At 36.3% G+C, this 27,971-nt stretch overlaps 1 protein-coding gene across 3 annotated transcripts in view; it reads left to right on the forward strand.

Moving 5' to 3' along the window:
• The window catches only part of LRMDA (leucine rich melanocyte differentiation associated), a 983,368-nt gene that overhangs the window by 677,202 nt on the left and 278,195 nt on the right, over window positions 1-27,971 (forward strand). For all 3 annotated transcript variants that reach the window (XM_085312295.1, XM_085312293.1, XM_085312292.1), the window contains 2 exons: window positions 9,364-9,498; window positions 19,683-19,809. In XM_085312295.1, coding sequence (XP_085168421.1) covers window positions 9,364-9,498; window positions 19,683-19,809 — 262 coding nt within the window. The remainder of the gene's footprint in view (window positions 1-9,363; window positions 9,499-19,682; window positions 19,810-27,971) is intronic.

Raw genomic sequence — 27,971 nt, forward strand, 5'->3', positions numbered from 1 at the left:
ATATCTTCCTGTTGCTCCATTTTAGTGTGAGATCTAAGTTATGGCTCTGAAGAAATCTTTTTTAATAGATAAAATAGAGAAAGAAAATAATGTCAGTGCTACCAGTGTGCAGCCGTTCCCGTCTTTGCTTGGGGTTCTGTTGCAGGCTGACCTCTAGCGGAATAGAGCGTGCAGTGAAACGGTATTAAGTTTTTTGTACTTCAAATAGCTCTTAAAACAATAAAATAAAATAGAAAATCCCAAGAAAAATAATACTGCTTTCCCTTTTCATGAAGTTGGTAATGCGTGCAGTTTGGTAGCTGCTGTGGAAGAGCAGCTCGGTGTTCCTGCTTTACAGATTGACAAAATGCAAATGTCCAAATCAAGGTCTTAATGCATTAAAGTGTTTAGCTGTCCATTCATAACTGATCAGGCACTTTTCCATATGCCTGAAGTTATTGCYTGCTTAAGTTTATTCAGAATAAACGTTTCAAAATTTGCCTAAGTAATCTGCTGAATCAGAACCCTTGGTCTATAGGCTCTTAGATAACGGTCTGTAAAAACTAATTATCTGCAAGGGCTGGGCATGAACTTAATTATTAAACCATTTTCCCATACGCTGACCCTCATAGATATTGGAAATGTAATGCGTAATGTAAGGTTTTATAAAAGAGAAGGATGATCAAATTGTGGCCAAAAGGCCAACTGAGGCCCTCAGAGTCTTAGAGCAGAGACCATGAAAGCCTTCTCCTTGTAATTGCAGTGAGGACRAGGCTGCTCAGCTGCAGGCTTTTATTACAGCCAGTGTAAACAGAAAGCAATTTGCCTTCTTTTTAAAGAAAGATCCTCCTACAGAGGAGAATAAAAATAACTACAAATTCTCTGACTTTTGCAGTTTTTACTGTAGCATGGTAACTCTTATTCTTCAGGGCCCTGGAAATTTGCCAAGAGTGTCCATTGTGCCATGAAGATCATTATTATCCTAGGTATTTGGCTAGATTTCTGGCTAATGCTAGGATTATGAGGGTTGGATTTGGGTAACTATTTCGTTTTACTCTTTGCTGGTACAGTCAAATCTGAACTGAGCATACACTGATGAAAAATGTGTGAGAACGTCTTTGCTGAGACTATGGATGACAGTAGATCTGACGTAGCATATCTCCTTCTACCAAACACAAGGTGTAAATTTGGCYGTCAGGCCCAAAGGGTATGTGTTTGGGGCAGAAGGGAGTCATGGAGGAGGTTTGTACTTAGCAAAAGGAGGGAGGGTATTTTGAATAAGAGCTCAGYGAACTAGATCAGAGGAAAAAAAATCTTGTCGCTAGTACCCTTTGAAGACTTCTGTTAGTCTCACAAAAATTCTTAAAAATACTATTATCAAGCACATAAGCTCAGAAAGACAATGGTCACAGGTATCATGTGATAAGCAGGATTTGATTTTTATCCTAGGAATTTATTCTTAAAATTATGAAATTAGAACTCTGAGAATATTGAGCTACTGAAGTTACTGAAATAATGTATACATTTTTTAGTCTGCTGCCAATAATCTAACAGAGGAGTTGCACAAATGCTTATAAAGCATCTAATGCGTGCAAACTGCCCAGAGAAGAGAAAATAACCACTGTTTTTCATTAGTATTGTGAGCATAAGGGCTCAGTGATCTCTTGCAGGGAAGATAAGAGCAGTCTACAGAAGTGTGGAGGCCTTCCAGACTTTTCTCTGCAATGTGGATATCATACTTGGAGAAGGGCTCTTGTGAGCTTGAATCACCTCTTTTAATCAATCATTTCACTATAACATTCCTTTTAAAATGTACACTTAATAGAGTAATGAAATATCACAGGACAGATTGTTTAGTACACAACGATAGCACTGTAGTAAGGACACAAGTGAGTGAAGAATACTGRTTTGAAACAAAACTGTAATTACCAATATAAACATACACAGATATATATGCATGTGTATATAGAGAGAGCTTAAAACAAACAAAATACTCAGACTKACCCCTGTGCAAAGTGAAATAATGTCAACTTTAAATCCCATATGAGAACTTTCTGGGTATCTTTCCACGRTAATTAATATTATTACACWCTGTTTGCTCTTTCTTTCCTTTTATTCTGGTTTTATTTTAAGCCAGATCCTGTTCTGATAGTTCTGATAAGAGCTTTCCACTCCTTTTACGTGGTTCATGTATTGTGTGATATTGTATGTGTAAATAACATTCGATCTCTCCTAAAATAATGCCTGGATACACTGCACAGATATGAAAGTTTATCTCTAAATCAGGTAAATTCATAGAAGGATCGTCTATTATTTTTCTCTCTTCAAATAGAGGTTGCTTATTTCAGCTCAATTTAGGCCACTACCATTTTTTCACCTAGAAGTGAAAGAAGCTCATTAATTTAACAAAAAAAAAAAAAAATCCTTTGTGATACCTCAACTTTATTTAATGTGTAATGTGTTACACTGCATTTTAAAATGTTTTTATCCAGCTAAAAAACATAAAGGATAGCTATCAACACGGTGCAGTTTGGATTACATGCCATGAACATGTATATGTATTTTTTATACATACATATATATATACACACACACAAATGTTCTTATGTGTGTATATATATATATATATTTACAGATTTACTCTGGGAAACTTMTCTTAGGTCCTCTGTCAGATGCACAATGGATGGCAGAAAGCAATGCAGACTAATATGCATGGTAGGGGCTGGAGGAAGCCTCACAGCTGAAGTCTGCTATACTGGTAATAGGAAGTCTCACTTCTCCTTTAAGTGTGTTCATTAGATAATAACAGTTAGATTCAAAACTTTTAGACATAATYGTCCCCCTGTACATGTAATACCAATGTGAGGTTTCATGGCTGTTCACTGTGATAACAGGGCTGTTGTTACAATGGGACTATATAGTGCAGAAATTTAAATTTCTGACATTTCAGTTTTTTTAGTATTTGCTAAATCTACCTGCGTACTTATTCGAAAGGGCAGCAATTGTAGTTTTTCACAGATGTATATCTGACTGCTGAAAATTTGATGGTATGCACTACCTCATTTCAAAAGAGACAGGACTGATATGCGCCATCTCTGAGATTCTCTGAACTGAAAGCTCCATTCCTTAATCTATAGAGCTGGTCATCCATTTAACATRCATTTAACATACTCCATAAGATTTGATACCAAAATTGATTTAGAATAAAAATGTAGAATGTATTTGTAGAATGCAAACACTGAATCTAGGTCTTGATTTTGGATGACTTAGAGGAAAATCAAAATATTTTACACCACAGATTGGAAAATCCAGAGCTGGGCAGAAGACCAGTAATGATACATGTATTACTTATGACAAGAGGAGTTATCACCCAGGTTCAGACCTAGGCTTTATATGTTCTTGAATCTTATCTCTGAAAGCAGGATGGATCCAGTACCTCAACTGAAGAATGGTCTTCTGGAATAATCTGTCCTCATAACGTTCTTGTCATAACACCTAAGAGTTACGATTTTTTAAAAACCCTGACTGTAGACTGTTGTTTATTTTGTCTGTGTATTGGTTCTTGCATTGTCCAGAAGTGCTTGAAGGSCTAGAAGTCCCAATCTTTGACCAATATCTTATTACGTTAAGTGCTGTGGACTTGATCAGATTGARTGAATATATTAAAGGCATAAATTGTCTCCTCTTACGTGCAGATCCCTGTCTCCACTGAGCAGAGATCTAAGCAATGGCACTTCCTGTATATACTTCTGAGAGCCCTCCTTTTAGTCAAACCTGAGAGTGGCTTGTAAGAGAACCACAGTACCTGATGAGCCAAAACACTAGGCAAATTCTGTAAAACATTCTGAATTTCCTTGAGCGTTAAGCCTTGTCTGTCTCTCTTTTCACCACCCTCAAAAATACCTTTCTTCTAGAATAAAAAGGGCCAGAAGCAAAAAAATAAGTAATGTGAATGCCTAATACCAAACTCTATGAAAGAAAGAGGTGATCATCAGTCCAGGCAATTCCTTGTCCAGTTYTACAGTCATGATTGGACAAGTTCAACACCAGCTATCAGAACTCTTAAAAATTATGAGCTATTCCTTTATTTTTGATTGCCTTTGTGTTGCCTGGGAACCATGAACAAAACTTGAGAAGAATAGTGTGTGTGTGTGTGTATGTGTGTGTGTACATACATATATATATATATATATGTATATATTATTTATAAATCTTTGAAAAGACAGAGCATACAGTTTCAGCCTGGACCTTTTTGGAGAACCAGAAATGTAATTTGGTCCCAAGCAGAGAAGCATTTCTTTTTCTTGTGTTTGTTTACCTACCAACATTGAAATTGCATCTTAGAATCTGCAGCCTAGCCACCATGGGCTTTGTGAAAGACCCAGAAGATCACTCCAGCCACACAAAGAAAATTAGTATTAGTCCAGCAGATAGAATAAGAAATTTGTTCTAAATATTAGGTATACAGGAAGCTATCCATAACCTGCATAGACTTAGTTAATTACTACCTGGGTTACACCTTTTCTTTCTTAGGCAAAATGGTTTTCAAGCCAGTGAAGAAGAATTTTAACTTTTCTTGCCTACTCAAGACCCTACCCCCCTACGAGATAAGATGCAGGCCAGAATATGGAATACAAATGACCGTGTGTGACATCCTATTGCACAGAGAGAAGGGGAAGATGTATACTTGCATATTGCAAGCTATTTCTGTGGTTATCCAACCTTGAAGACCTAGCGCATTCTAATGGAAAAGCGTTCAGGTGGCAAAGATCTTTTCACACTGCATTCAGAGGGGGATTGGTAACTTCTGCTTCAAGGCTATTTGCCCGGGGAATCGCTTGTGGTTGCTACATCCTGTTTGTGATAAATTTAATTGAAGCAAAGGTTTCAAATATGAATAAATACAGATAGCTTGCTTATTTATGATGCTGGTAACAATGCTATCCAGCTGTTTCAGTGTTTGGTTGATTCCAGCATATGCATGAGAAGTGGTTGGTTGATAGAGAATTTTGAATGATAGTTTTGTGCCTTTCTACATAGTAATCTTGAATCTGTGATGTTTCTGATATTCTCTATGTACATTTTTCATAATGAATATTTTGAATGTAAAGCTGATTGCTTTTTTTTTTGCTTTGTCTCTTCGCTTCCAAGAACTTCTAAAAGCTCTAATCATAGAAAGTCATTAATGTGATTAGCACTCTTATAAATGAAAATATTTTGGGATAGTGGCTTGGCTAAAATTTTGCAAATTCTAAGTACAGTCTTTTCAAAATAAAATGGCAGAAAAAAATGGAAAACACCAAGACAGAAAGGGAGGTTACTATTCTTATAAAGTCAATTTATTTGAGCGTGTGACTAGAAAAAAGAGACTTTAAAAAGTTAATTCGACTAGAAGAGATGGCTAGTTCTTGTAAATACTCCCCTACCTTAAGACTGGAAGTAGTGCCAGGAGACAGTATAATATTTTGATGAGCATCAGCTTTTAAAGTATCTATAGTATATTTCTGTTCATTGTTCATGGCAGCCAGATTGTATTTTTGAAGAGGACCTGTATTTTGTGTAATTGCTGAGAGTTGAAGTCTTAGCTTGTGAATGAAAGGACTACAGCACTTAACATTTTTATTCTTACAAATTTTTATTTTAATCAGTGTTCTTTGGAAAGAAAGGCATAAATCATAGAATCAGTAAGGTTGGAAGGGACCTCTGGAGATCATCTAGTCCAACCTCCCTGCTCAGCGGGTCACTTAGAGCATGTTAGACAGGGTTGCATCCAGGTGGACCTTGAAGATCTCTGGAGAAGGAGACTCCACAACGTCTCTGGGCAAAATTAATGGATTGGTAGTGATGATGCTATTGAATTAAGAGGTGGATCGTAACACTGAAACACTTTAGTTATCACAACAGGGGCAGATTAAAACAGTTTTCAAATAATAGAGACTATAGCGTATTTGCATCAGTGTTGCAAGAGAACCTGAGAGCCAGTGACACTGACTATGGAAAAATCACTTCAGGGCTCCCATCACTGAGTTTTGAATGAGTACATAACACTTGACTAATATCATGCATAGATTTAAGTGTGGCTTTCCTTTTCGGAGAGAATGGAGCTGAAATTGATCTTAGAAATGGCACGGCAGTATTTTGCAGCTCTTTGGCTCCAGTTGCACCAAGATGGCACTCTTTAGGCTGCAATAATAAACCATGAAAAGGAAGCTGGCAATAAAAAAATCAGTCTTGTTTTTTTTTTTTTTTTTTTTTGTTTGTTTTTTTTCCCCCTCTTTTACTAGCATTGTCTTAGACTTTGTTTTTGGTGGAATTGTATAGTTCCAATATTGTGCTTTAAAATCAGTATGTAACATACTGATTAATTAAAACGTGTGGTAGAAGTCCATGACTTGTGACTTAGCTTTGAGCAGCACTTAATCATGAGAATTCATACAGGATGTTATTTATTTCTTCCTACATGCTTTGTAAAGGATAACTGTGACAACAGGTGCATGGGGCTTCTCTGGAAAAATAATCCATACTTGAGTGTGGTTGTTTCAGTTATGTTATGATGGATGATGCTAGCACAGAAATTTGACTATCATGAGCTACAGGTTTGTTTGTTGTCAAGTGCTGCTGGTGTCCTGTGCTTTTTGGGCTGTCAAAAAGTCAGCAAAACTTCAGTTTTTCTGTAAATTGGTGACTTTTTACATTTTGAGTGATGGTATCTGATTCTTGGGTTTTGTTCAACTGTGTAAATATACATTTCTGCTTCTGCTGCAGTTGAACCTGAAATAGCACCAGGATGCTAAATATCTATTTCAGTAGGGTGAAATGTGTAAATGATAAGAAAGAAAAGATCTGGAGAGTCTCACATAGAACTGCAATGTAACAAGTCTGTATGTGATTCCTGATCATCCTTGCCTGAGAATTTTTGTTGGGGGTGTTTTGATTCTGCATCTAAAATTAATACTCAATGTTTACATGTGAGATATTAGAATCTAAACACTACTTTCCAAATTTAGAGGGATTTAGATATTTGAAATGCAGGTTATCAACTACTGTTATTTACTGAAGAGCCTCARTGACTTTGGTGCCTCTTTCCTTTTCGCTTTCTGTAGAACTTTGATGCATCAGCTTACATTTTTTTGCAAATCTCAGTTGATACGGCTCTTCATCATAGCATATCTAAATATCTTTTGATATATGCCCCSTAAGCCTTCATGGCCAAATAGAAATTAGGATTTGTCCGTCATACTCAGCATTCAGTAAGTTGTTAGAGAGAAAAAGTTCAACCTCAGAAAAGGCTCTGCTGAATTGACAAATAAAATTTCTGCCTGTTTACTCTGTAGAAGAAGCAAAGACATTTCTTTCTTTAATCAGAAATGGCCAGATAAGATCTAAGCCTTGCAATAGCTAACCCCCTGTGTGCAATTGCCATTATGGAAATAACTGCCTTTTGTAATAATAAACTATTTCTTTCAGGGAACGTTTTCGCAACTTAAGCGATCCTGCAAGAAATTAAGTGTTTCTCCTGGTGGAGGGATGGTGCCAGATTTAAACAGTTCTCTAGCAGTCTTTGGAAATTTTTAATAAACCTCTAACTTGAACATGTGTTGAAAAGTAGTTTGTGACCTTCCCATCACAGTCACATATTTCCTGAAAGAACCATGAAAATAGTTCACTTTAGAAGCTTATGTGTGAGCTAGAGTTTCAGATGTGAGAAGATGAGGACTACCACAAAATTATGATTGGGTCTTCATCCCGGCTAACAAAGAGTTACATAATACGATGCTAAAACACTGCAATTTTTCCGAGRGTTTGGTTGATTGCTTCCTGAGATCTGAGGAAGTCTCTCTGTTGATTTGCAAAGGGTATGAAGTCTGGTTTTCTAGCTGCCATATAGCACTCTATACTGTGGCTTTGCCAGATTAAAAACTGCCATTTTTGTCTTAGAATTTAATTGATAGAAGTAATTCCAAAACATTTTGCTCACTTGTACAAAACATTTGAGTAGGAGACCTCAGACTTTGAGACAGAACATATCAGCGTAGATATACTGATTTTAATTCATTAAAATTAGTAATCGTCAGCATGAACTTCTTATATGTTTGGAAAGAAAATAAATTTCAAGACCATATTTTTAACAGTGAAGCTGCTCTTTCCATTTTGTATTGCTTCTGTTGCCCTTAAGATATTGAGGTGAAGAAACAAAGTAAATTCCATCAGCTAAAAATAACAAAGATAACAGAAACACATAAATCAAGTATAAATAATAGCAACACAAGTGAACTGAGGATTTAAAGCAATAGTAGTGGTCTGTAACAGCAGCAGTGGATGAGAATAGAGCACTGAGATGCCTTTACCGATTTTGAATAATTATCACCATTGTCTAAGCAAGTCAATTTTTAAACATTAAAGACTATTTACACACACACACAGCATCTTCCCCGAGAATCACCACTTTGCCTTTGCGTGTAAATTGAAGTAAATGAGGATATATAGAGGAAGTCTCTCAGAGTGACTGTAATACTTTGCTTTAACAAAGTAACTTGCTTTGTTTGTTCAATCAACAGTGTGCAACTGGTTGAATATAGTTGTTATGCCTAAACCTAAGCTGTGATTTCCAGTCTTGTGGTGATTAAAAGGTATTCTAATCTTTGTTTGCTTTAATACATCTTTTTTTTCCTGAGGAATATGCTGAAGTTCATCAGCACCAAAATATAACGCTGTTTTAATGAAAAATCTTAAGCTATACATGACTGTAAAACCTCCTGTATAAAATACCTCCGTGTTGTAACACTGAAGTCTTTACATTGCATTTAGTGAAACATTTATTCACATATACTAATTGAGTAATTATGAATGTGTTGCTGTGGCACTCAAAGCATTTATATTCCAGGAGTGAAAGTGGGTTGTTGTGGTTTGACTTTTTTTTAAAAAAAAAAGAAAAAAAGAAAAAAAAAAAAAAAGGAAAAAAAAAAAAAAAAAAAGAAAAACTCATTTTCCAGTGGACTGAATATATTAGTGATGAATGTGCTGTGAAACTAACTGTTTGTTTCCATGCTGGAAAAGTTTCATGGCTCCAGCAATTGCTAGCCATTTTACCACACAGCATTCATCATTTTGTCRAAGTTTTAATGTTTTGTAGGGAACCACCTAGGAAAGAAAGGAGGAGAAAAGAATGACAAAACAGCCAAATTCTTTCATTCCATGCCAAAAAACTGACTGAAGTTTATCCCTGTTTGCCCTTGGAACAATTAATGTGACATTTTCCTGAGTGCCATACTAAATTTGATTGTCAGTTATTGAAATGTATGTTTAAATCAGCAGTGATGCAACTCTAAATGCTTTTTTCATTAATGTCATTGAATCCTTAACCCACAACCTTTGACACATAACAGAATTAGAAAGCCTTTTGGATCATTTGGCTGAAGTTGTGCCCTCACTGCAGTATCTCAGCTTGCTTGGAAACACGGCCTGCCCAAATGAATTGGTCAGCAAAGAAAAGGATGAAGATGACTACCAGAGGTACAGGTTAGTATCTTCRCTTGTAAATGTAATAAAGTAAGTAATTTTTAATTTGGAGAAATACTGAACTAAACCCAACTCAGTCCCAAACCAGCATTTTCTACTCCTCCTGTACTGAAATCACTGCACCACACGAACACCTAGGAATCTGAATAACTCATGTTGCACYGAGTTCACTCTCAGGAACCCTATTTCAAGAAGTATTTCAGTAATGTACAGCATGTACTTGAGCTGAGCAGGTGTGCATGTGCTTTCCTGAATGTGCGTGCTCATGTGCGTGCACCGGTGACCTCTCCTTCTTTATGGCCAGAGTAAGGCAACATTTACTTAAAAGAAGGGTAATAATCAATAAAAAATCATTACACTCAGATAACCAGTTACTTTGTCTTTTGCTAACAATTAATTATGGTATGTGTTTCTTGTAGTTATCAAAGCACTACTGAGGAACACAGAAGAAAGAACTTTTTTTTATATATTGTGCTTTTTTTTTACTCAGAGCAGTTAGAGTCTAGAACCAAATCAAGCAAGCACTATAAGTAATATATATCTATATATCATCTATTTATACATCTAGAATGTAATTTTAATGAGATTAGACAAATGATCACCTGGAAATTATTGTGGAAGCCTGATAAAATATTAGCTGCTCAGTTGCCCAATGTTGCTGAGATTTAGTTGCGTGCATATAGGGATAGGGATTTTTTTGATGGGGGGAGGAGGAGTGGTGGAAAAAAAATAGCTTTGACTGATGATCACTTATTGAGTATAGATCCAAGACTTAAGGAATGTCTGTTGAAATGATATAATTTTTTTGTAGCTGCAACCCTTAGGCAAGTGAGACATTAATTACAGCAAAATTCTACTCAATGTCATCATAGCTCCTTTTTCTCTGTTGCATCTGATACAAGAGTTCAGTCTTCTTTTACTGGCGTTTTTCACAATTGGTGAAAATGGCTCTATGTGAGGCAAGTCAGAGCCGAGCAGCATTGGTCAATATGCTGCCAACTTTGCAGAGACTGAGCTTTCTTTTTGTTAGCAGGTCATCCATGAAATTCAGAGTTATAATATAAAACTCTGATTACATCTTCAAATAATCCAAACTCTTCTGTAGGCGTTAGTTTAAAACATAGTAGAAAGTACAGGAGCCTGAAAGCAGGCTTACTGGAAAGCAGCATGAATTGGCTGCTGCAGCTGATTGCTCACAGAGTTGGCAGCAGTGCAGCTGTCTTGGGTATGAATATTCTGTATCCCCCAGTCCAGATTTTTGAGAAGGATTTCTAGATTATCATTAGCCCCAAAATTTTCACCTCCTAACAATCAGACTTTTGCATTCARTGTAGCTGTAGCATTCTGGTTTTTACCAAGATTGCTTAGATTTAATAAAATACTTTCTCATTGCTTTCACCCTTAAGTGGAAGGTATGTCTACCATCCAGCTTAGAGAAGTGTAATAGTGCTGTCTCTATGTAAATTTATGTGACATTTGCACYAGGGAATTGCTTAAAAAATGAATGATATTTCTACAGTTTACTGTTTTTCACTTTAAGTATGTTTTCTGACAATATGTCTCCTATTAATCATTTAAGCAAAAGTAGTACCTTAAAGGAACCATTCAGAGGCAAGAACCCATGGTTCATTTAGTGCTGTCTGAAAAAAAATTTGTTATTGATTGACATCCTCTGTGGTTATGTGATGTAATATTTATAATATGTCACGCAGCCATACATCAAAACAAGCGTGTCTGTTGTATCATTTCAACACAAAATGTTGATTTCAGGGAGGTCAAGGTAGTTTTAGGTCACATTGTGGCAAACCACTGTGTCAAAAGTGTGAAGTGATTGTATTTATGCATCTGCTGGAAACTATARCATTGCTTCCATTTTCTTTGCCCTCAATCTTTCAAAAACTTGGATATTTTTTCCCAATTAAACTAGGTTGGTTAAAGCTTTTTTTTTTTTTTTTTTAAGAAAGAAGAGCGGACTTCTGATTAGTTGAATGATTTATGATTTTGCTGCTATAATGAGAGCTTCCTGATCACTTTCCATACTTATTTGTTACACTATATAAGATTTGTTTGCCAGGCGTTATACTCAAAACCCAATGGTATATGTATTTATYTTTACCTGAACATATTTACCTGTATGAATAAAGATGAGACTGATTAAAAGGATACTGCTAGGCATTTAGAGTTTTAAATATATATTTGCTTAAGTATATTCTGGAATATTTTAGATATACAAATTTGTCTTGTGCATTTGGTAGCAGTAAGCTCCTCTTGGGTGTGAAAATATCTATGTTTTATCAAATCTATTACTTCAAATCTCAAAAGCAAAYATTTGAAATGTCCAGTTTCAATAATTTCTTATTTTTTTTTCCAGAGGTTGAAATAACTTTTTTTTATCAATGTGCCACATGAAAAAATGTCAGAACTGTGCATTTCAGTGAACCTGAATAATTTAAACATTTTACTTTACCAAAAACTTTAACTGTTTTTGTTTTGTTCTGAWCAGGAACTTCTTTTTGTAATTTTTTTCAGTGACCATTGAAACCACAGCTTCATTTTTCATTAAGCTTTAATTTAATTCCTATTGAGTTCAATTAGAGTTCAGGCTATTTAATTCCTCAACCAGAAAAAGAAGGTGCTAGAAATCAAAGCTCTACTTAATCTTCTCCTTCCAACAAGCTGAAAGGATACATAAAACCCAAAATCTCAACCTTAAAAAGTTGTGGAAAATCAAATTTSTAGAACTTTGCCTTTAGTGATCTACTACATTATTAACAACAGAGATAAAATGGAATGTTGAATCTTTGAAAAATAATTAGATTTTATCRTAACTGTATGGATAATGTGCAAAATTATGTTTATGTCGAGGTGTTATGATCTGGATCATCAGGATCATTGCTGGACCTTTTCTACCAGAAGTTTAATGCTAATGCTTTTCAGTAGATTTTCATTAGAAAAGTATTATATTTAAAGACATTGTTGAGACTTTCTCAAAGTWGTTTTTTTCCATAAGAAATACAGTTACACTTGAAAGGGTTATTTTTTAGATTAAAAAGAAAGCATCAAAGAGAAACAGTAAATGTTTTCTCTGTCTACTCTTCTTCCTTAYGTTTCAAACATGTAGGAGAACTAATTGTTGAAACCATTTCTATGTTTATTACTGAGGTTTTTGCATGGACGGGAAAAGAAAATAAAGTTTTGTTCTGTGGTATTTTCATAATCAAAGTTGTTTGGTCATTTTAAAAGTGTGTGCTTTTTTTCCATCATTTTTTAGTTTCTGTCAAAAATGCGCTGTAAGTTCTTATGGGCTTTTTTTTAAAAGTTTAATTTTTTAAAGAACGTTTAGGAGGGGGTGTTTTGGCGRGGGTTTTGGGCATGAGGGCAAGGGAAATTTCCAGGACCTGCTCCTTCACGTTGGAATTAAGAGCAGCGTATCCAAAACGTATTGGCGATGGGAAAGTTTTAAAAGCATTTTGGCTCAAACAGGAAAAAGAGCTTGCACAGCAGAGCGTGTTTTAAAATAACCTATTCTCCATCCTCTGCTTTGAAGACTGGGTGAAAGCAAAGGTCGTGACCTGGAGATCAAAGCAGCAGAAGTCAACACGGTAATTGCTGGTTGCTTCTCTTGTCCCCGCGCTCGGCCCGTCCTGTGGGTGTATTGTTTGCGGTGCAGACTTCAAACGTGGTGTTACTGGACTGTGAAAAATCATCTGGGTCAGAATGTATTACAAAGCGTTTGCTAATACGGCAGGTGACCTCACCTATTTTCATTAAAGGGATGTGGTTGTGAAGGATGAGTGTGCGCCATGTGTGAAGTTTTCAGTGCTTGCTCATTCCTCTCTGCTCCTTATTGACATTTCCTGGAATGGTGCATTCATTAAGTGCTGTTGACATGGAAACAAGGGCAAGTGGAAACAAATGCCAGAGTTTATTTTAAATTAGCTTAAAAGTACATATACTAGATATGCTATCTTTGGCAGGGGGAGCAGGCGGTGATAACCTTATGAAGTCCTCTTAAGATACAACAGTAAGAAAAGAAGTGCGTGCATTTTCTATAGATTAACTTTTCCAGCAAAATAAACTGTTCCCTTCCCTTAGGTCTAATTCTGCGCAGTGCTGAGTCCTCGTGTAGTGCTTTCAGCTTCATTGTAGGTTTCTTTAACTGAGACAAAACCTACACTTCTATTTTAAATAGTCCTGCTATTGAATTTAGATAGTAATATACACACTTAAGTACATACTCAAAAAGCAACAGGAGACTAGAAGGCCTCGTTCATTAACTGAGTCACTTATGTTGGTTTTGTTAAYGTTGCTGAGTGTACTGCTGAGACTCCCTTTTAGCAGGTGAAGTTGGACTTTGTGGTACTTCTGCGATATGTTTTATGTACTTCATGAGATGATCAGGTATTCCCCTGTAACTGTATAATCTATGAATCTCGCTGTTCACGTGAGGCATTGTCATTTCTATGGTATCTGGAAGCAGAGAACTATTTGATAAACATCAAACAGCCCCACAACTTCCATCTGAGATTAGCCACTGTAAGGATTTATGGGAAAGGACTATTATAATGTCTTTTCAGCTAGATAAATTGAAGTCCCGAATACCCCGATTTGTCCATACCTATACAGCGAGTTAAAAAATACCTGCAGTCGTGGTTACTTGGCTAGAGATACATATACATATTTTTTTTCAGATTTCGTTAAGCCGCGTGCTAAGCAGGGGTGGAGCACCCCAGCTCCCCAGGTAAGGTATTAGGAGGTGATGTGGGTTTTGGAGCGAGCTGAGAACCTCTCAGGATTACGCGGCCGTCACCAGGCAGCGGTGCGGCTGTCCGGCGGCTCCGTGACTCTCCAAGACCCTGATGCCAGGACGCTCTCCCTCCGCTCTGGGAGAGRCGGCGAAGGGCACGACCTGGCTTTCTTATCCCTGTGTTTGGGGAGGTCTGCTGCAGACGGAAATTCTGCCACCCGCGATCTGCGGTTTGCCCGGGTGGGGAGATGTTTAAAMCTTCTTTTGTGGCGCAGAAGAAAAGGTTACAGCAGAGAATCCCGGGCAGTGTCATAAACTTGTTTGTTCCTTCTGGCCTGTGTTGTCATCTCTGCCCTCTTCTGTGCTGATGTAACTTTGCCAACTTCAGGTTATTATTGCTAGTTTTCAGTAGTGCAAACTGAGAGTATAATCAGACCTTCAAAGTTTGTAGTTAGTATGTTGTTTTATATTCTGCGAATATCTGAAGAGGAAATGCAGTAACAGATGCAATGAAAATTTCCAATAGAAAAGTGGAGGGGTAAACACTTTCTGAAACAAAAAGCATGCTGCAATCATGAGATTTAGATTATTTCCGCATTCTTCTGGGTACACATTTCTTMATTTTTCAGTTCCTAATTGATTTTGCATTTATACTTAAATATTAACACACATATTATGGTTCCATATTGCATTTTCTGTCAAAAAAAAATAGGAGGACAAAATCAAGGATTCCACACAACCTAGCTCTTACCATAGTCTTTCAGTGGAAGTGTTTATTTTCTCTGAAGCTCTAACATATCCAGATTTGCTGTACTTTTCCCATACTAGTAGGAGAAAATAAAACATTCTTCCCAAAGTAATTTATTGCCGCTTTTAAGGTTTTCTTATTGTGTGGCTCAAGGGTGATGCCATTATCTCTTAGTATCGCGAGGCCAACTATATTCTGAAACTTGTCTGCTTTTCTAAGGGAGGTAATAAATGAATCTAAGGGCCATAGATGCCATGACATTATGTGATTTTTCTTGTTATGGTCTTCACAGCTCTAGAACAGATATTTCCTGGAAATATTGGTTAATAGTAATGAGTGGTGTACAGAAACTAATTAAAACTTAGCAAGGATTTATATACCTGAACCTAAATAGCTACTAAAATAGAGACGCTTTTTAACAAAAACAAAGTGTTGACATAGAAGTCATTTACGCCTGTAAATTTTGGATCAGGACTGACAAATTTCTTGTGTATGTTTAAAACGGATTTTCTTCCTTCCTACCATGTGATTCTTTAAGGAACTCTTACCCATTGTGACTTAATTATTTTTTTGACATCTGAGCCTCTCTCCTAAGATAGTGTGAATCATCACTGCTGCTTTTTTTTTTTTTTTTTTTTTTTTNGAAACCCAAGGACTATATATATAAAATAATGCCTGCTACACAGCAGGACTGCAAACGTACACAGAGTATACCTGCAGGGTAGCCAACTGTAAGTCTTAGGCTCCCAATCTGTAAAGCAGAGTTAAGGCTAGAAGTTGTGACCTCTTAAAGGCTGTAGAAAGTCAGTAGCCAGGGACAGTATTTCTTTACATAAAAACTGGAATCGGGTGTTGTTCAGTAAAGAGCAGCTGACTTTGTCCTTTCCCTTTCTGTATTCCAGCATGTTTCTTCAAAGGATGGCTTGCCCATCCAGTGCTCGCCCATGTCCATAGCAGCCAAATCCCCACTCGCTGCCTTCCTCTGCACGTTTTTCCCCAGGCTCTCCCCCTCTCCCAATATCTTGACAGGTCTACGTAAAAATCATTAAAATAATGCTAATCACATGCAACACTTACAAAAYTGGTAAATGAATTGTTAATCTTTATTGTCATTTTCACTTACCCAAGGCTGAAATAATATGAAATGTGATATTCACATTTTCTTTTTCCGTCTCTGTATGTTGCTGTAAATGATTCACGTTACTGTTTGTGTGTGATGGATATCCCTATTTTTGGTTTACTTTCACAGGACACTTGGTGCAGGGTGGCAGGGGGAGGAGAGAGAAAAGATGATTCTGGACAAAAGAACATGCAAGTTTTCTTACATAGTGCATTTCCTTAGCCCACCATGGATGAGAARATCAGTTTATAGGCAGTGATAAATGGGTCTCTAAGCACCTTCCTGGTATCCCTGCTTTTCTGTCTCGCCAGAGCTCATCTTTTTCCTCATCTCTACAGATAATAGCCTTCTTTCACACCACTGCAAAGATGTTAAGCCCTGTTAACAGCAGTCTGAGAGCACCTGGAGCAGTGCTAAGTTTCAAAATGATTAAAAAAAAAAAAAAAGAAAGAAAGTGTGTGGGGGTCCTGCCCCCTAACTTTGAAACAAAAATAAACCTCCCTAAACTTTGAATATAAAATTTAGATGGATCATCATCTCATTAAACAGCATTTCCTTAACTAGTTATTTTATAAGTCCAAAACAGGTGCAATGTGTCATGCAATTTATAGATCCTGGTGGCTGCCATAAAGTATTTTATGGTGGCTGCATTCTGTGTTATTAGTAGCTGTCTGTTTCTGCAGCCATCGGTGTTTGATAATAGTCTTAAAACACCCAAAATTACTTACCTGCAAGCAACATTCTAGATAGTCCCTGTTGACAGTTTGAATAAGTTTAGTGCCCTTTTGTTGTACTTTACCTTCAAAACAAACTGATTGAACCATCAATAGCTCCTGAAAGCTGACAGAGGCATGTCATCTGGTCTAACCCTCTGATAGTAGGTTATCTGTGGGAGTTAACCTCCCTGCATTGTTAACTGAAATGTTTTATGTACTATGCAACTTTAGGATACTGCTGTGATAACCTTAGTAACTAAGTCATACATCACAGTAAAGAGATTTTGTGCAACAAATAACCCTGGATTAAATTTACAAGGGTTGAATTGATATTGTAAAGTGTTCATTCCAGGGCTTTGGTAATCCTTTCCTGTATTTTTATGGCAAAGTGGCGTTACRTTTAGATTGAAGCTGCATCTTCATATTTCTAGTTAAAATACGTCTAGGAAGTCTGATGCTTGTCTTCAGCCATTGGGAAGAAAAAAAATCGCATAGTATTCATTTGGTATGGATTAATTTTATCCTTTATTTAGCAAAAGGAGTCTGACTAAATGTTTTGAATCACCTTAATTACTCAAGTAACTTGTTATAGTGATGGGATGACTTTAATAACATTTACTTTTCAGTGTTTGTCCTGCTGAGAAGCACAAGTTAAAAACAAAAAAAACAAAAAAAAAAAACAAAACAAAACAAAAAAAAACCCAAACCACCTCAGGCCTCTGGCTTGTGTGCTCTTCAGTTTCCATGGGTAGGGATTTTTAATTTTTATTTTTGGATTTAGCAGCTACTGGTGCTAATTTTGTTTAATGTGAAGTGCAGTCAGGATGGCTTAAAACACAAGAATACATTTGTATCTAGAAATGCTATTATAATTTTAAGCTCTTTTGAAATGATTGAGAGACTGACATGAGGGCTGTGATCCAAAGTCAGCAAAGACGACAGTGCTGTCTTAATCTGTTGTCACTATTGTTGCTGCCTGCTTTTCGATGGCATATTTCATTCCATCATTAAACATTTGCTGATTTTCTAATACMGATGTTTTCTTCACCTGAATATTCATCTTTTCTCACCCTACACTTAGTGGGTGTTTTTACTCATTTTGAGCTTCACTCTTCTTCACTCTTGACATATTGTTTCCTTCTGTACATGTCTTCATTTGAAAGAATCTGTTGTCATCAGAGCTTTTCTGCCAGTAACATACAGGATGGATATATTTTCTCCCACTGAACGATAAGGGCCAGCAGAAAGGCAGAGCGCCCTGCAAGGGCAGCCGGGAGAGCTGGGAGAAGGTGTCGGTCTCCTAAATGTGGAGTTATTCCTGAATAAATGGCCTTAGGGCACGTTTTGTTTTGTAAAGTGGCTCCTGTTGTTATGTTATTGAAAGGCATAGTTTGAGGATTCGCATTTAAATTGTCTACAGCTTCAGAGTTCATCACCGATATACTATGAGGCCGCTACCTCAGAGAAAAGATGTGCTTGAAGGAAAGGTTTCTTCGCAGCATTGAATTTTGCTTGGTTGTAGCAAGGAAGACCTGAAATCTCTTTAAAATGGCTATCTGGTCTTGAGAACGGTGTTAAAAGGTAATTCTTACCTTTCAAACCACAATTTTTTATTGTGTTCCGTTTTGAAATATTCTGATTCTGTTATGCAGAGTTTTCTACTACTTTGTTCTTTTTCCCAGTGCCAGAAGGGGTTGATATGATTAGGACTGTTTCTGTGACTGACTAGAGGTTTATGAGAAGCAGCTAGGCATGGGAAATATTATCAATCACCTTCCTACACCCTGCTGGGAAGAGTCTGGCACTCCCTCACTCTGCAATGTCTGCTTCACATTTGGTTGACTGAATGTAAATAACATGCACTTGAGGTGGCTGGGTATTTTGATTTGCCATGGTTGCGTGCCTGACTTTGTTCTGGTCTGCCGTGTTCCCTCCCTCTGCATGCAAGGAGCCAATGGTATTTTCTGAGGCTAAAAAAATCTGCTGAGTTTTGAGAGACTATGCTGTGCTATACTATACTATATTATACCGATGGATCCAATGAGAACTTTGAATAACTGAAAAAATGTGGTCTGTATCTGTATACTTCTTCATTCAGTCCTGAACTGAGATCTATATGCTTTGTCACTCTGGTAGGACCAAACTGGATTTCTCCTTCTAAATGGAGCCTGTATCAAAATCTAGTCCTTGAAAGCAGACCCTACGAATAACTCGTAGTGCTGTCTCTTGACAGATTCTTGATTTTAATGCTAAGACTTTTGAATGCTGACATACATTCCTTTCAAGATAAAGGAGTGTATGTTTTAGGATATATGGTACAAAACAAGTTGCATTTTCTGATTTRCTATTCATATGGTGCCTCTAGTGTTGCTGATCTTTGTGTTTTAGGAAAATGTAATAAAAACCTGAAGATGTGTTTGTAAATTATTATTATGAATTGCTAGTTTGGATGAAGAAATCTGAGTAATTTGAATAACTCTATTCCRTGTTGCAGGTGAGAACAGCTCTGAGACTTGGGAAACTTTGCCTATCTTCTCAGAATTCTCAGAAAACAAATTCCAATTTATTTCTGAATATGCCTTATATCTCAATAATGTCCACATATGTATTTATAATGATCTCTTTCTTATCTGTTTGATCCATTGTCAGGGGGAACTTTTGAATAGTTTCATTTGAGACAGTAAAGTAAGTATAGTAATTTTTTACTGTAAGCTAGACTCCATGGAAAGCATGACTAGATAGAGGAAACAAAGGCCTTTGCTGTTTATTGCTGCTATTTTTTGATCATTTAATATGTGAGTATATCTTTGTGTGTTACTGAGTTTTAACTCTGTGCATTTTGCCATCTGTCAGATACTTTGTCCTGCACAAATTGACGAACCTGAAATTTCTCGATACTCGGAAAGTAACCAAGAGCGAGAGAGAGGAAGCCTTGGTAAGAGGTGCCTTCATGAAAGTGGTTAAACCCAAGGATGCTAAGGTAGGACACTAAATGGAGCATGTTGGTAACAACACGTACTTCATTAATACCATTTTTAATTAACTCTGAAAGCTTGGCTGTGTCTTTTGCTGAAGCAACAGAGAAAAAACCTTTAGACTGTAGGGACTGGTAATTGTAGTCAGGTGATAGACAGAAGCCTTAGTAAGTTTTGTATAGTTATTGTATCTGGCTAATGGACTGTGGTTGTGTTACCAAATTTCTGGTTTCTAACCTCTGTTTCATTTAATAAATTAACTAGTYTGTGTCACTGAACTCTAGAGAATATTTTTGCCCTGTCTAAAGATATATAGCTGTTATGTGATACCTTATTGTGGAAGAATGCAATTTTTGTGACACATTGTCTCCTGCCATATACGTTAGACACAAATGTCTATTGCAGAGCTCACACCTATGGTGTTTATTGGCTTTTAGTGGACTGGCTGATTCTAATTCTGTATGATGTTATTTAATGTGGTGTCATGCTAATAAGTGTTGACAACATTAGAAAGACTGTAATCTGTAATCTGAGCTTTGGGTACCACTTGCATCAAGTTTGGACCATACTGCATACTGCTGATGCAAGGAGAACGAGAATGTGATTTTTCCAGTTTACCTCCTTTTTCCATCGTTGATCAATACAAGATAACAGCAGTCCAAGCTTCACAAAGTGTTTTAGTGCTGCAGATAGAGATCTCTTGAAACTTCACTCAAGTTTTCCGTCTGCTTGCTTTCTGTTTGCTATTTTGTTCTCTAAAATATACCATCAATAATTTAGTGCAGATTTCCAATAATGCTGAATAATAATGTAGCAGTTATGGAAATGCACTGTTTGGTAGCATAACAGTGTTGCTAGATAAATGCATTATCACAAGTACAATTGCAGTGCATAGCAAATTAATTCAGACTGATTCATTTAGAAGTATTAAAATGTTAACAGTTCTGATACAAACATAGGTTCGATATATTGTTTACCACTGCCTTTAGCTATTTCAGCTTTTATATATATGTAATAAAYGAAATCATTTATTTCTAAGCTGTTGAGGTTGTCTTCTTCACAGCAAACCATTTTTACTAAACCTGGCCAAATTCTACGGTTGAAATGTGTTAGATACAGTACATGTATACTGTCTGCTTTTATAATACTCCTATCCAGCTTTTAGACCTGGTGAAGTGTTATTTTAATTTTATTGGCAAATAGAATTTTCACTTAGGAGTCTGCTGTTTGAGTTGACCACCTTAATAGTGTAAGAGAAAAAAGGAGGTTGTTTCTTGAACTTGAATCTGCTGTATTGGATGGAACCCTTTTTTAAGGCAATAGTTCAGGGTAAACTACTTCACAGAGGTAAGGATAGCATCTGTGTCTTTTATAGATATAATTTAATCCTTTGTGTGATTTTGAATTATTTACCCACTAAGTCTTACAATGAAATATGCATTTACTTCAGCAAATTTACTGTTGTTATTGCCATTCTGAAGGGTTTTTTTTTTTTCTTTATAAATGGTTTGGTATAAATTGCTGATGGTACCTAAGCATAGCAAAATCATTGTAAATGCTTTTTCATGGCATGAATTAATGCCTCTTAAGGTGCTACAAAATTACCATCATCATATAATATTATATACATATTACAGAAGTGGCTAATTTAAAATAAATATTAAATTGGGTTCAGAACAGATTATAAACCTCTTTAGATTGTTTTGAATTTGCACTCATTTCCTAGGATATTCATGCTCACTGTATATATGCATGCAAACTCCCTTTATGTGCGAGAACACTCAGAGTGCTCTGTGCAGATATGTTTACAGATGCAGATATATATATATATATTTCTATTTGTAACTATAGTCAAAGACCATAACAAGCAGCGTTCCCCTATATATCACAAGGATGATTGTACAGTAACTGTAATTTCAAATTCTATCATATATTATGTCCTGAATATATAATTATTTTTATTCTTCAGCCTTCAGGTTTCTTTAGGAAATGAACCTGGTGCTCTCTGTTCATCGGTTCCCCCTCCCAATAATTACTGAGCTTTTTAATGAGCTTGATCAGCCATATTTAATGGAGAGGTAGTGTTATCAAATATATTAATATTTTCTAAGCTTTCTGAAAGTACTTAAAGATGATACACTTTAGTTGCAAATGTGAGGAAGACTGCAGTGCTGGTGCAGGGTGCTGTATCAAACATCAGAAAAACTCATTCAGAAGCTGACCTAATGATACAAGACCCTGTTGATTATGAGCTTCCTGAGAATACTTTCCTGCTTCCTCCTATGGTAGTAGCCACTATGTACGAATATGCATGCCAAGAGCAGAGTTGGTATGATTAATATTCATATTTGTGGATGCCACATGGAAATACTGTACTGCCAGGTGCAAAATCTAAAATGAACCTATCATACTTGCTTTTTCAGGGAAAAAAATCTAAAACTAAGTTAGTTTTTTTTTTTTTTTTTTTTTTTTTTTATGGTATGCAGGAGATGGTATGGCTTATTCAGCGTAAAAAGCAGATTGATGATCTAAGGGAAACTGTGATGTGGGGAGTTGTTTTCATTTTAGTCTTGACATAAAATACTTGAGAGAGCAAAATACCCCTCCAAGAAAAAATACACAAAATGAGAATAAAAGCAAGAAATTTCCATCTGACTAGCTTGTGTTTACTCAAATGCAAAAGTATATAGCAATCAGCAGTCATCACTAAGTCATAAATATTTTATTTTGTATAAATTTTTAGACTTTCATTTTTCTCTATTTTTTCATATTTTTTAACAGAACACTGCACTTTCTTGTGCTTTGCTTCATTTCATCCTTTGTTTAAAGTGCATCTGTTTGTGATATGACTGTCTTATGGAGAGATGCAGTCATTTATTAGAAAACAGTTTAATGTTACAATGCACTGTTCCATCTCTGTATGTAAGTGAGCTAAACTTCATTATTCTGTGATGTTTGTTTTCTTTTGTCAAAATATTGAACATTGTATCATGCCTGATTTTAATAAAAATCATGCAAGCCTGGCTGGATAAGAGGCGTTGAGCCAGATGAGACAACCTCGTTTAGTGACCAAACCATGACCTCATTTCACTGGCATAAGTGTAGATCAAAGTGGAAGATGCCTGTCCAGTGTGAAGTGTGTTTCTGGGCATGACAGCACTTCACATCAAAACGACAGCTCAAGGATACGACAGTCAAAATTGCTTAATTATGTCCCAGCTTTGTAATTATTCATCCCTGCTCCTGCAAAGAGTACAGTTGTCATTTCTTTGACATAATTATTTAAAACTGCACCCTCCTTTGGTTTGTAGCTTGTATATGAATTGTGCTTCCAAACGTTTTATCTTCAAAGCTTAAAGATGCAAAGCAGAATATGATTTGAAAATCCTACATTTGAAGACTCCATTTTTTTTACATTGTATATGTTATAAATAACCAAAATGAAATGAAGTATCAAAGCACACCATAATTTCATAATAAAAAGTCTATATTAATGTTCATTTAATCTAGATGATAAAATATAGATAAAATAGATATTCTTATATCTAAAATGTTCTTCTATGAATAGGTGCATACCATCTTATCTCCCTTCAAATATCAATTTAATTGCTTAATACCAGGTAATGTACTTACTTTTACAAAATATATTCATTTTCAACTGTTTTGCAACCCTCGGCCTAATAAGTTTTTTTTTTATTTGCTACATTTTAAAGATTAACATTTTTTTCAGTTATGTTTATAGTGACAAAAACAAACACTTGGGGATTTGGTCACATGCAGCAGTCTTGCAACTCAAGTCTGTTGGGCCAAATCACCAGCAGGGTGGTTATAGTTCCGTGGGTATAGTTCCAAATAACTGACTTTATATAGTGTGCAGTTATTCTGCTTTATACCAAGAGGATCTTGTCCATTGTGTATAAAGGAAACGTTGTACATCAAAAGATGGCTGTATAGATGGTTTAATTTTTTTCCCCTCAAATGTATTTTTTTTCTTCTCAAGATACAGTTATAAAATTTGACACAATTTTCCTTTTCTAAGGAACTACGAGGGAGCCATTTAAGCAGCAAGGCAAGTTCAGTGCTTATGTTTCATGTAATAAGGGTTTTTGATTCTTGCTTACACTGTTACTTGAAGGGCAGAGGGAGATTATTTTATTATGAAATGAAGAGTAAATATTTAGCAGTGCAGCTTAAGAAATAAGGTAAGCTAAAATCTACAGTGTTGGTTTTGGCTCATTGTCAGTGCTTTTATTTCCAAGCTCATAGGAAGTGCTATTTTATCAAAATGACCCATGTTGATATATGCTTTTTCTAGCTCCATTAAAATCAGATGATGCATAAGGGGCAATTTTAGTCATTTTTGTTCTTAACTATTTAACAGGTATCAAGTTTTTTAAACCTATATTTTATCTGCTTCCAAAAAGGCAGGCAAGGTGTTTTTGGTGACGTCTCATGTACTTTTATTCCCCCTCAAATTAAGAAAATGGATTGGGTTTTAAATGATGACAGAAGGTGCAACCTTCCTTTTACCAGTGCTATTGTGTAGGAATCTTGGCATGTGAGTGTAGAGAGCTTAAATTAGATACAGAGCGAGAGAGAGCCTCTACGTAGTAGTTTCTCATGGTCCATTTYGTCAAGGTTTCATGTACTAAAACAGAACAAAGTAATGAATTTAAGAATCCAAACTAGACTATGATCTAGTAAACAATGGCTTCAGAGACAGCACTGTGGTAAGTGATACTACTATTCGGCATGGCGAAGTATCCTTTCTACTGTTTGAAAAGTGTGTGTTCTGTATGCAAGAAATCAAGATGTGATAGGCTCACAATATCCTAATGACTCATCAATATTGAAAATAAAGAATAATTGGAAAAGAATCCCAGAATATATACTTGTATTTATAAATACATTGGTGGTTTAGAAGAAACTGTTATTGAGTAGGATCTGCCACATAAAAGGGTGGTAATCATTAGAACTAAGCTGATAAATGTTCTGCCATTTAAAAATTTTTAGTTTTAAAATTTCGTTTTCTGAAACAAATCCCACTATCCGAAGCAAATGGTAGGTAAATGTACCTGTGTAAAAATATATGAAATAATCATGTGTGAATAAAATCTACATTTTATTTTAATAAACTGGTGGATTTTACTTGTTTTCTAAAATTGAAGAGTGACATCTAGAACTTAGCTGTTCTTTGACCTGCCAAGGGGCTAGGTATGATGATGATTGTGTTAGGAAAAGAAATAGTGAAAACATTTTGAACTTCCAACATTGTGTTGAATGTTTTGTGATCAAGGTATTGAAAGATGACTTTAGACTTTTTCTTTAGGCTTCTGAGTCCTTATGGAATACCGATTCACGCTTTCTTGATTTCTTTTTTAATTTAATTTGACAGGTTAGATTCTTGTATGTTCATTGTTCATATKACCCAAATAGTTGAAAATAAGACTAGAAGAAATTTTCAGGTATGAGTAATCCTTGAAACATCAGTTGACATTTTCTGTGCTCAATCTTTGAGAATACTTGTAGCTCACTTTGATAGTCTGCAGTAATAGCTGCCTRTTTGGTATGTGTGTGTGACTTCAGYGCTCAGCACAATGAATCCGGAATGGAGCTTTCATATTCACAAATATAACAATACTTGGCTCAGAAACTTTAAAAATGTCACTAAAACTGTCTTCTACATTTTGGAGCAACTTTATAGGGCTTTTTAAGGCAACTGTTGGGCTCCAATAGTTTTCATTCACTCACAGGTAAAATGAGTAWGATCCAATAATCATGAAATCCAGGTGTCCTTCACCAGAGCTTTGCTGAAGCACTATGTCATATCACAGTTCTTAGATTCAGTTCTGTATATTATGAGAGMTGTTTTTCAAAAGAAGACTTTATTGTTCAGTCTAAAAAAGCATGCTAGCAAGTGAAAGTGATTGCCTGCTAAAATGTGACAAAAATTACTGTGGAAAGTACCAAAGTAATAATCCCACTAAAGATYGGGTGCCAAAATATCAACATGGCTTGGCTCAGTGTTGAGAGRTCTGCTATCTAATGGCGCTTGTAGGGTAAATTAATCATATGAAATTTTAAGAAATTAGAAATCTAATTACTGTAGCTGTGCAAGTGAAGCTGTAAGGGACTTAAGAGTACGACTGACAGCTTACTGACTATATGGAGAAGGATGCATAGACATGTGAACATCCAGTTRTAGTATATAAAAGTACAGGGCAGTGTGCTACTGTAGATTGGATCTTGCTTACATACCTAGTCTGTGGATAAAAAAAAAAAATCAGTTGTTAGCAATAGCTCTTTTTGCATTTTCTTCAGTTTATAGGTCAAATTAAATGTGTGCATAAAAGAGAGCCATAGATTACATTCTTMAGTTCAATTTACTGGACAATATATCCTGCTGTCTCTGAGTATGATCGATGGCAGCCCAGTGTTGCACTGGCTACGCTGAATATTGTCCTAGTAAAGAAACCTAATCATGATTTTGGTGTGTCTGTGAATTTGTGCATGATGTGGAGAGGCTCTAGATTCTGGAAAAGGTGGAATTAGTAGCTAAGGCTGGTGGCTAAATTGTTGCCTTCAAAGAGCCTGCAGGGGCAGCTGTGAGAGGACAGAGAGCTAGAAAAGGCAGGCTTGGCACCAAGCAGACAATAGAGGGACTAGGATGGGTGGCATCCCGAGAGGAAGAGGAGGAGATTTTCATAGTAAAGCTGAAGATGGGATTCTCGGTTATGAAGAGCTTGGAAAGTAAGGAGCTGGCATGTGATACTTGAACCAGAAAGCTGAAAAACAGTTAAAGGGAGTCTATTGTTTTTGCTGTATTTTGTGTCTTGAACTATGACAGGACACATGATTAGTGAGAAGGAACCTCAGTCAGTGAAGCGAGAGAGAACCAATGAGTTTAAATAGTGTGGATTAAGCTGAAAACATGTGRCTGTTGAAATAGCAAACTCTGTGTCGAACCTGCTGTAATTCCAGTTGTCAGGAAGGAAGTAATGGACGCTTGTAGACAGAGATGTGTTAGGGCAGGGGGATAGAAGGGGGAAACGTCTGCTCGTTGTTCTTACGGTGATGTTTCTTGAAAAACTGATGTATTCTCAGTTCTTTGGGGAGGTATTCTGTGGACTACATTTCAGTATCTAATAGCTCTGCTGAAGGTACAGAATGCAAAAGGTGAAGTGTATTTCCTAAAATTGTTCTTTCYGAAAAAAGTATATAGTTGTCACGAAGCCAGTGTCCTTTCAGCCATTAATGATCCCGATGCAGTTTTCACATAAGGAAGAGGTGTTACTCCTGGAGGCCTGGCCCGATTCCAGTTCAGGTAATTACATTCTGCCTCGGTGGACTTCTCTGCAGTCTCCATTTGCTAAGGCATTCTTCTCCACCTTCTGCCCTTAACTGTTATGTAGTGTTGCAGTGTGCTAGTTAACCAGCTGCTACTTTGCACCTGAAAAGTGTCTGTCTGTCAGTAGTACGCAAATTGATCCCTCTGTAAGACTTGCTTAATACTTGTAAAACACTTAAGAGCTTCTCTGATGAATGGCAATAGGCACTGTATATCCTTACCATATCCATTTAATTGAAGAAGCTGGCATGACAACTTGTTTATTATCTCCATTTTGGGGCTTTCGGGGTGGTTTGTTTTATTCTGCCTCCCACCTCTCCCCTGCAGGAATTCTTGCCTTTGTAGGAAKTTCTGTCTGGTGAAGTTATAAGAAAATAAGGATCTTACACCACCAGCCATATTACATGTGTGTCTTTCTGCCTGCTCTTTATATTCACTATATAGAAACTTCAGTTATTAGATGCTGCAAGTGTGCGATCTGGCTTTTGTCTTGTAATCTACATCTTTAGTATACTTAATAAAATGCCATTCAATAGTATGTAATACCATGATATTAGACAGTAGAGCTAGAGCCATGGTTAGTTTCAATTCCCAATGGATCAGTGTGGCTAGAATTTTATCCTCTGAGTTTTATTTATGTGTTTTTCTTTTGGTAATGAAAATACTGCAGGTCTACAAGCAGCAGCAGAGCTCCCTGCACTCTTCCATAGTCCTTCCTTACAGAAGGACTTACATAATGGATCTGGTTATCAGATGACATCACTATTAGGTATAGGAATTGCTTCATATGTTGCCATTTGTCTTAAAAAAAATGTATTT

This window comes from Rhea americana, unplaced genomic scaffold (genome assembly GCF_003343005.1).
Source record: "Rhea americana isolate MKP2758 unplaced genomic scaffold, rheAme1 scaffold_36, whole genome shotgun sequence".
NCBI classification, from domain to species: Eukaryota; Metazoa; Chordata; class Aves; order Rheiformes; family Rheidae; genus Rhea; species Rhea americana.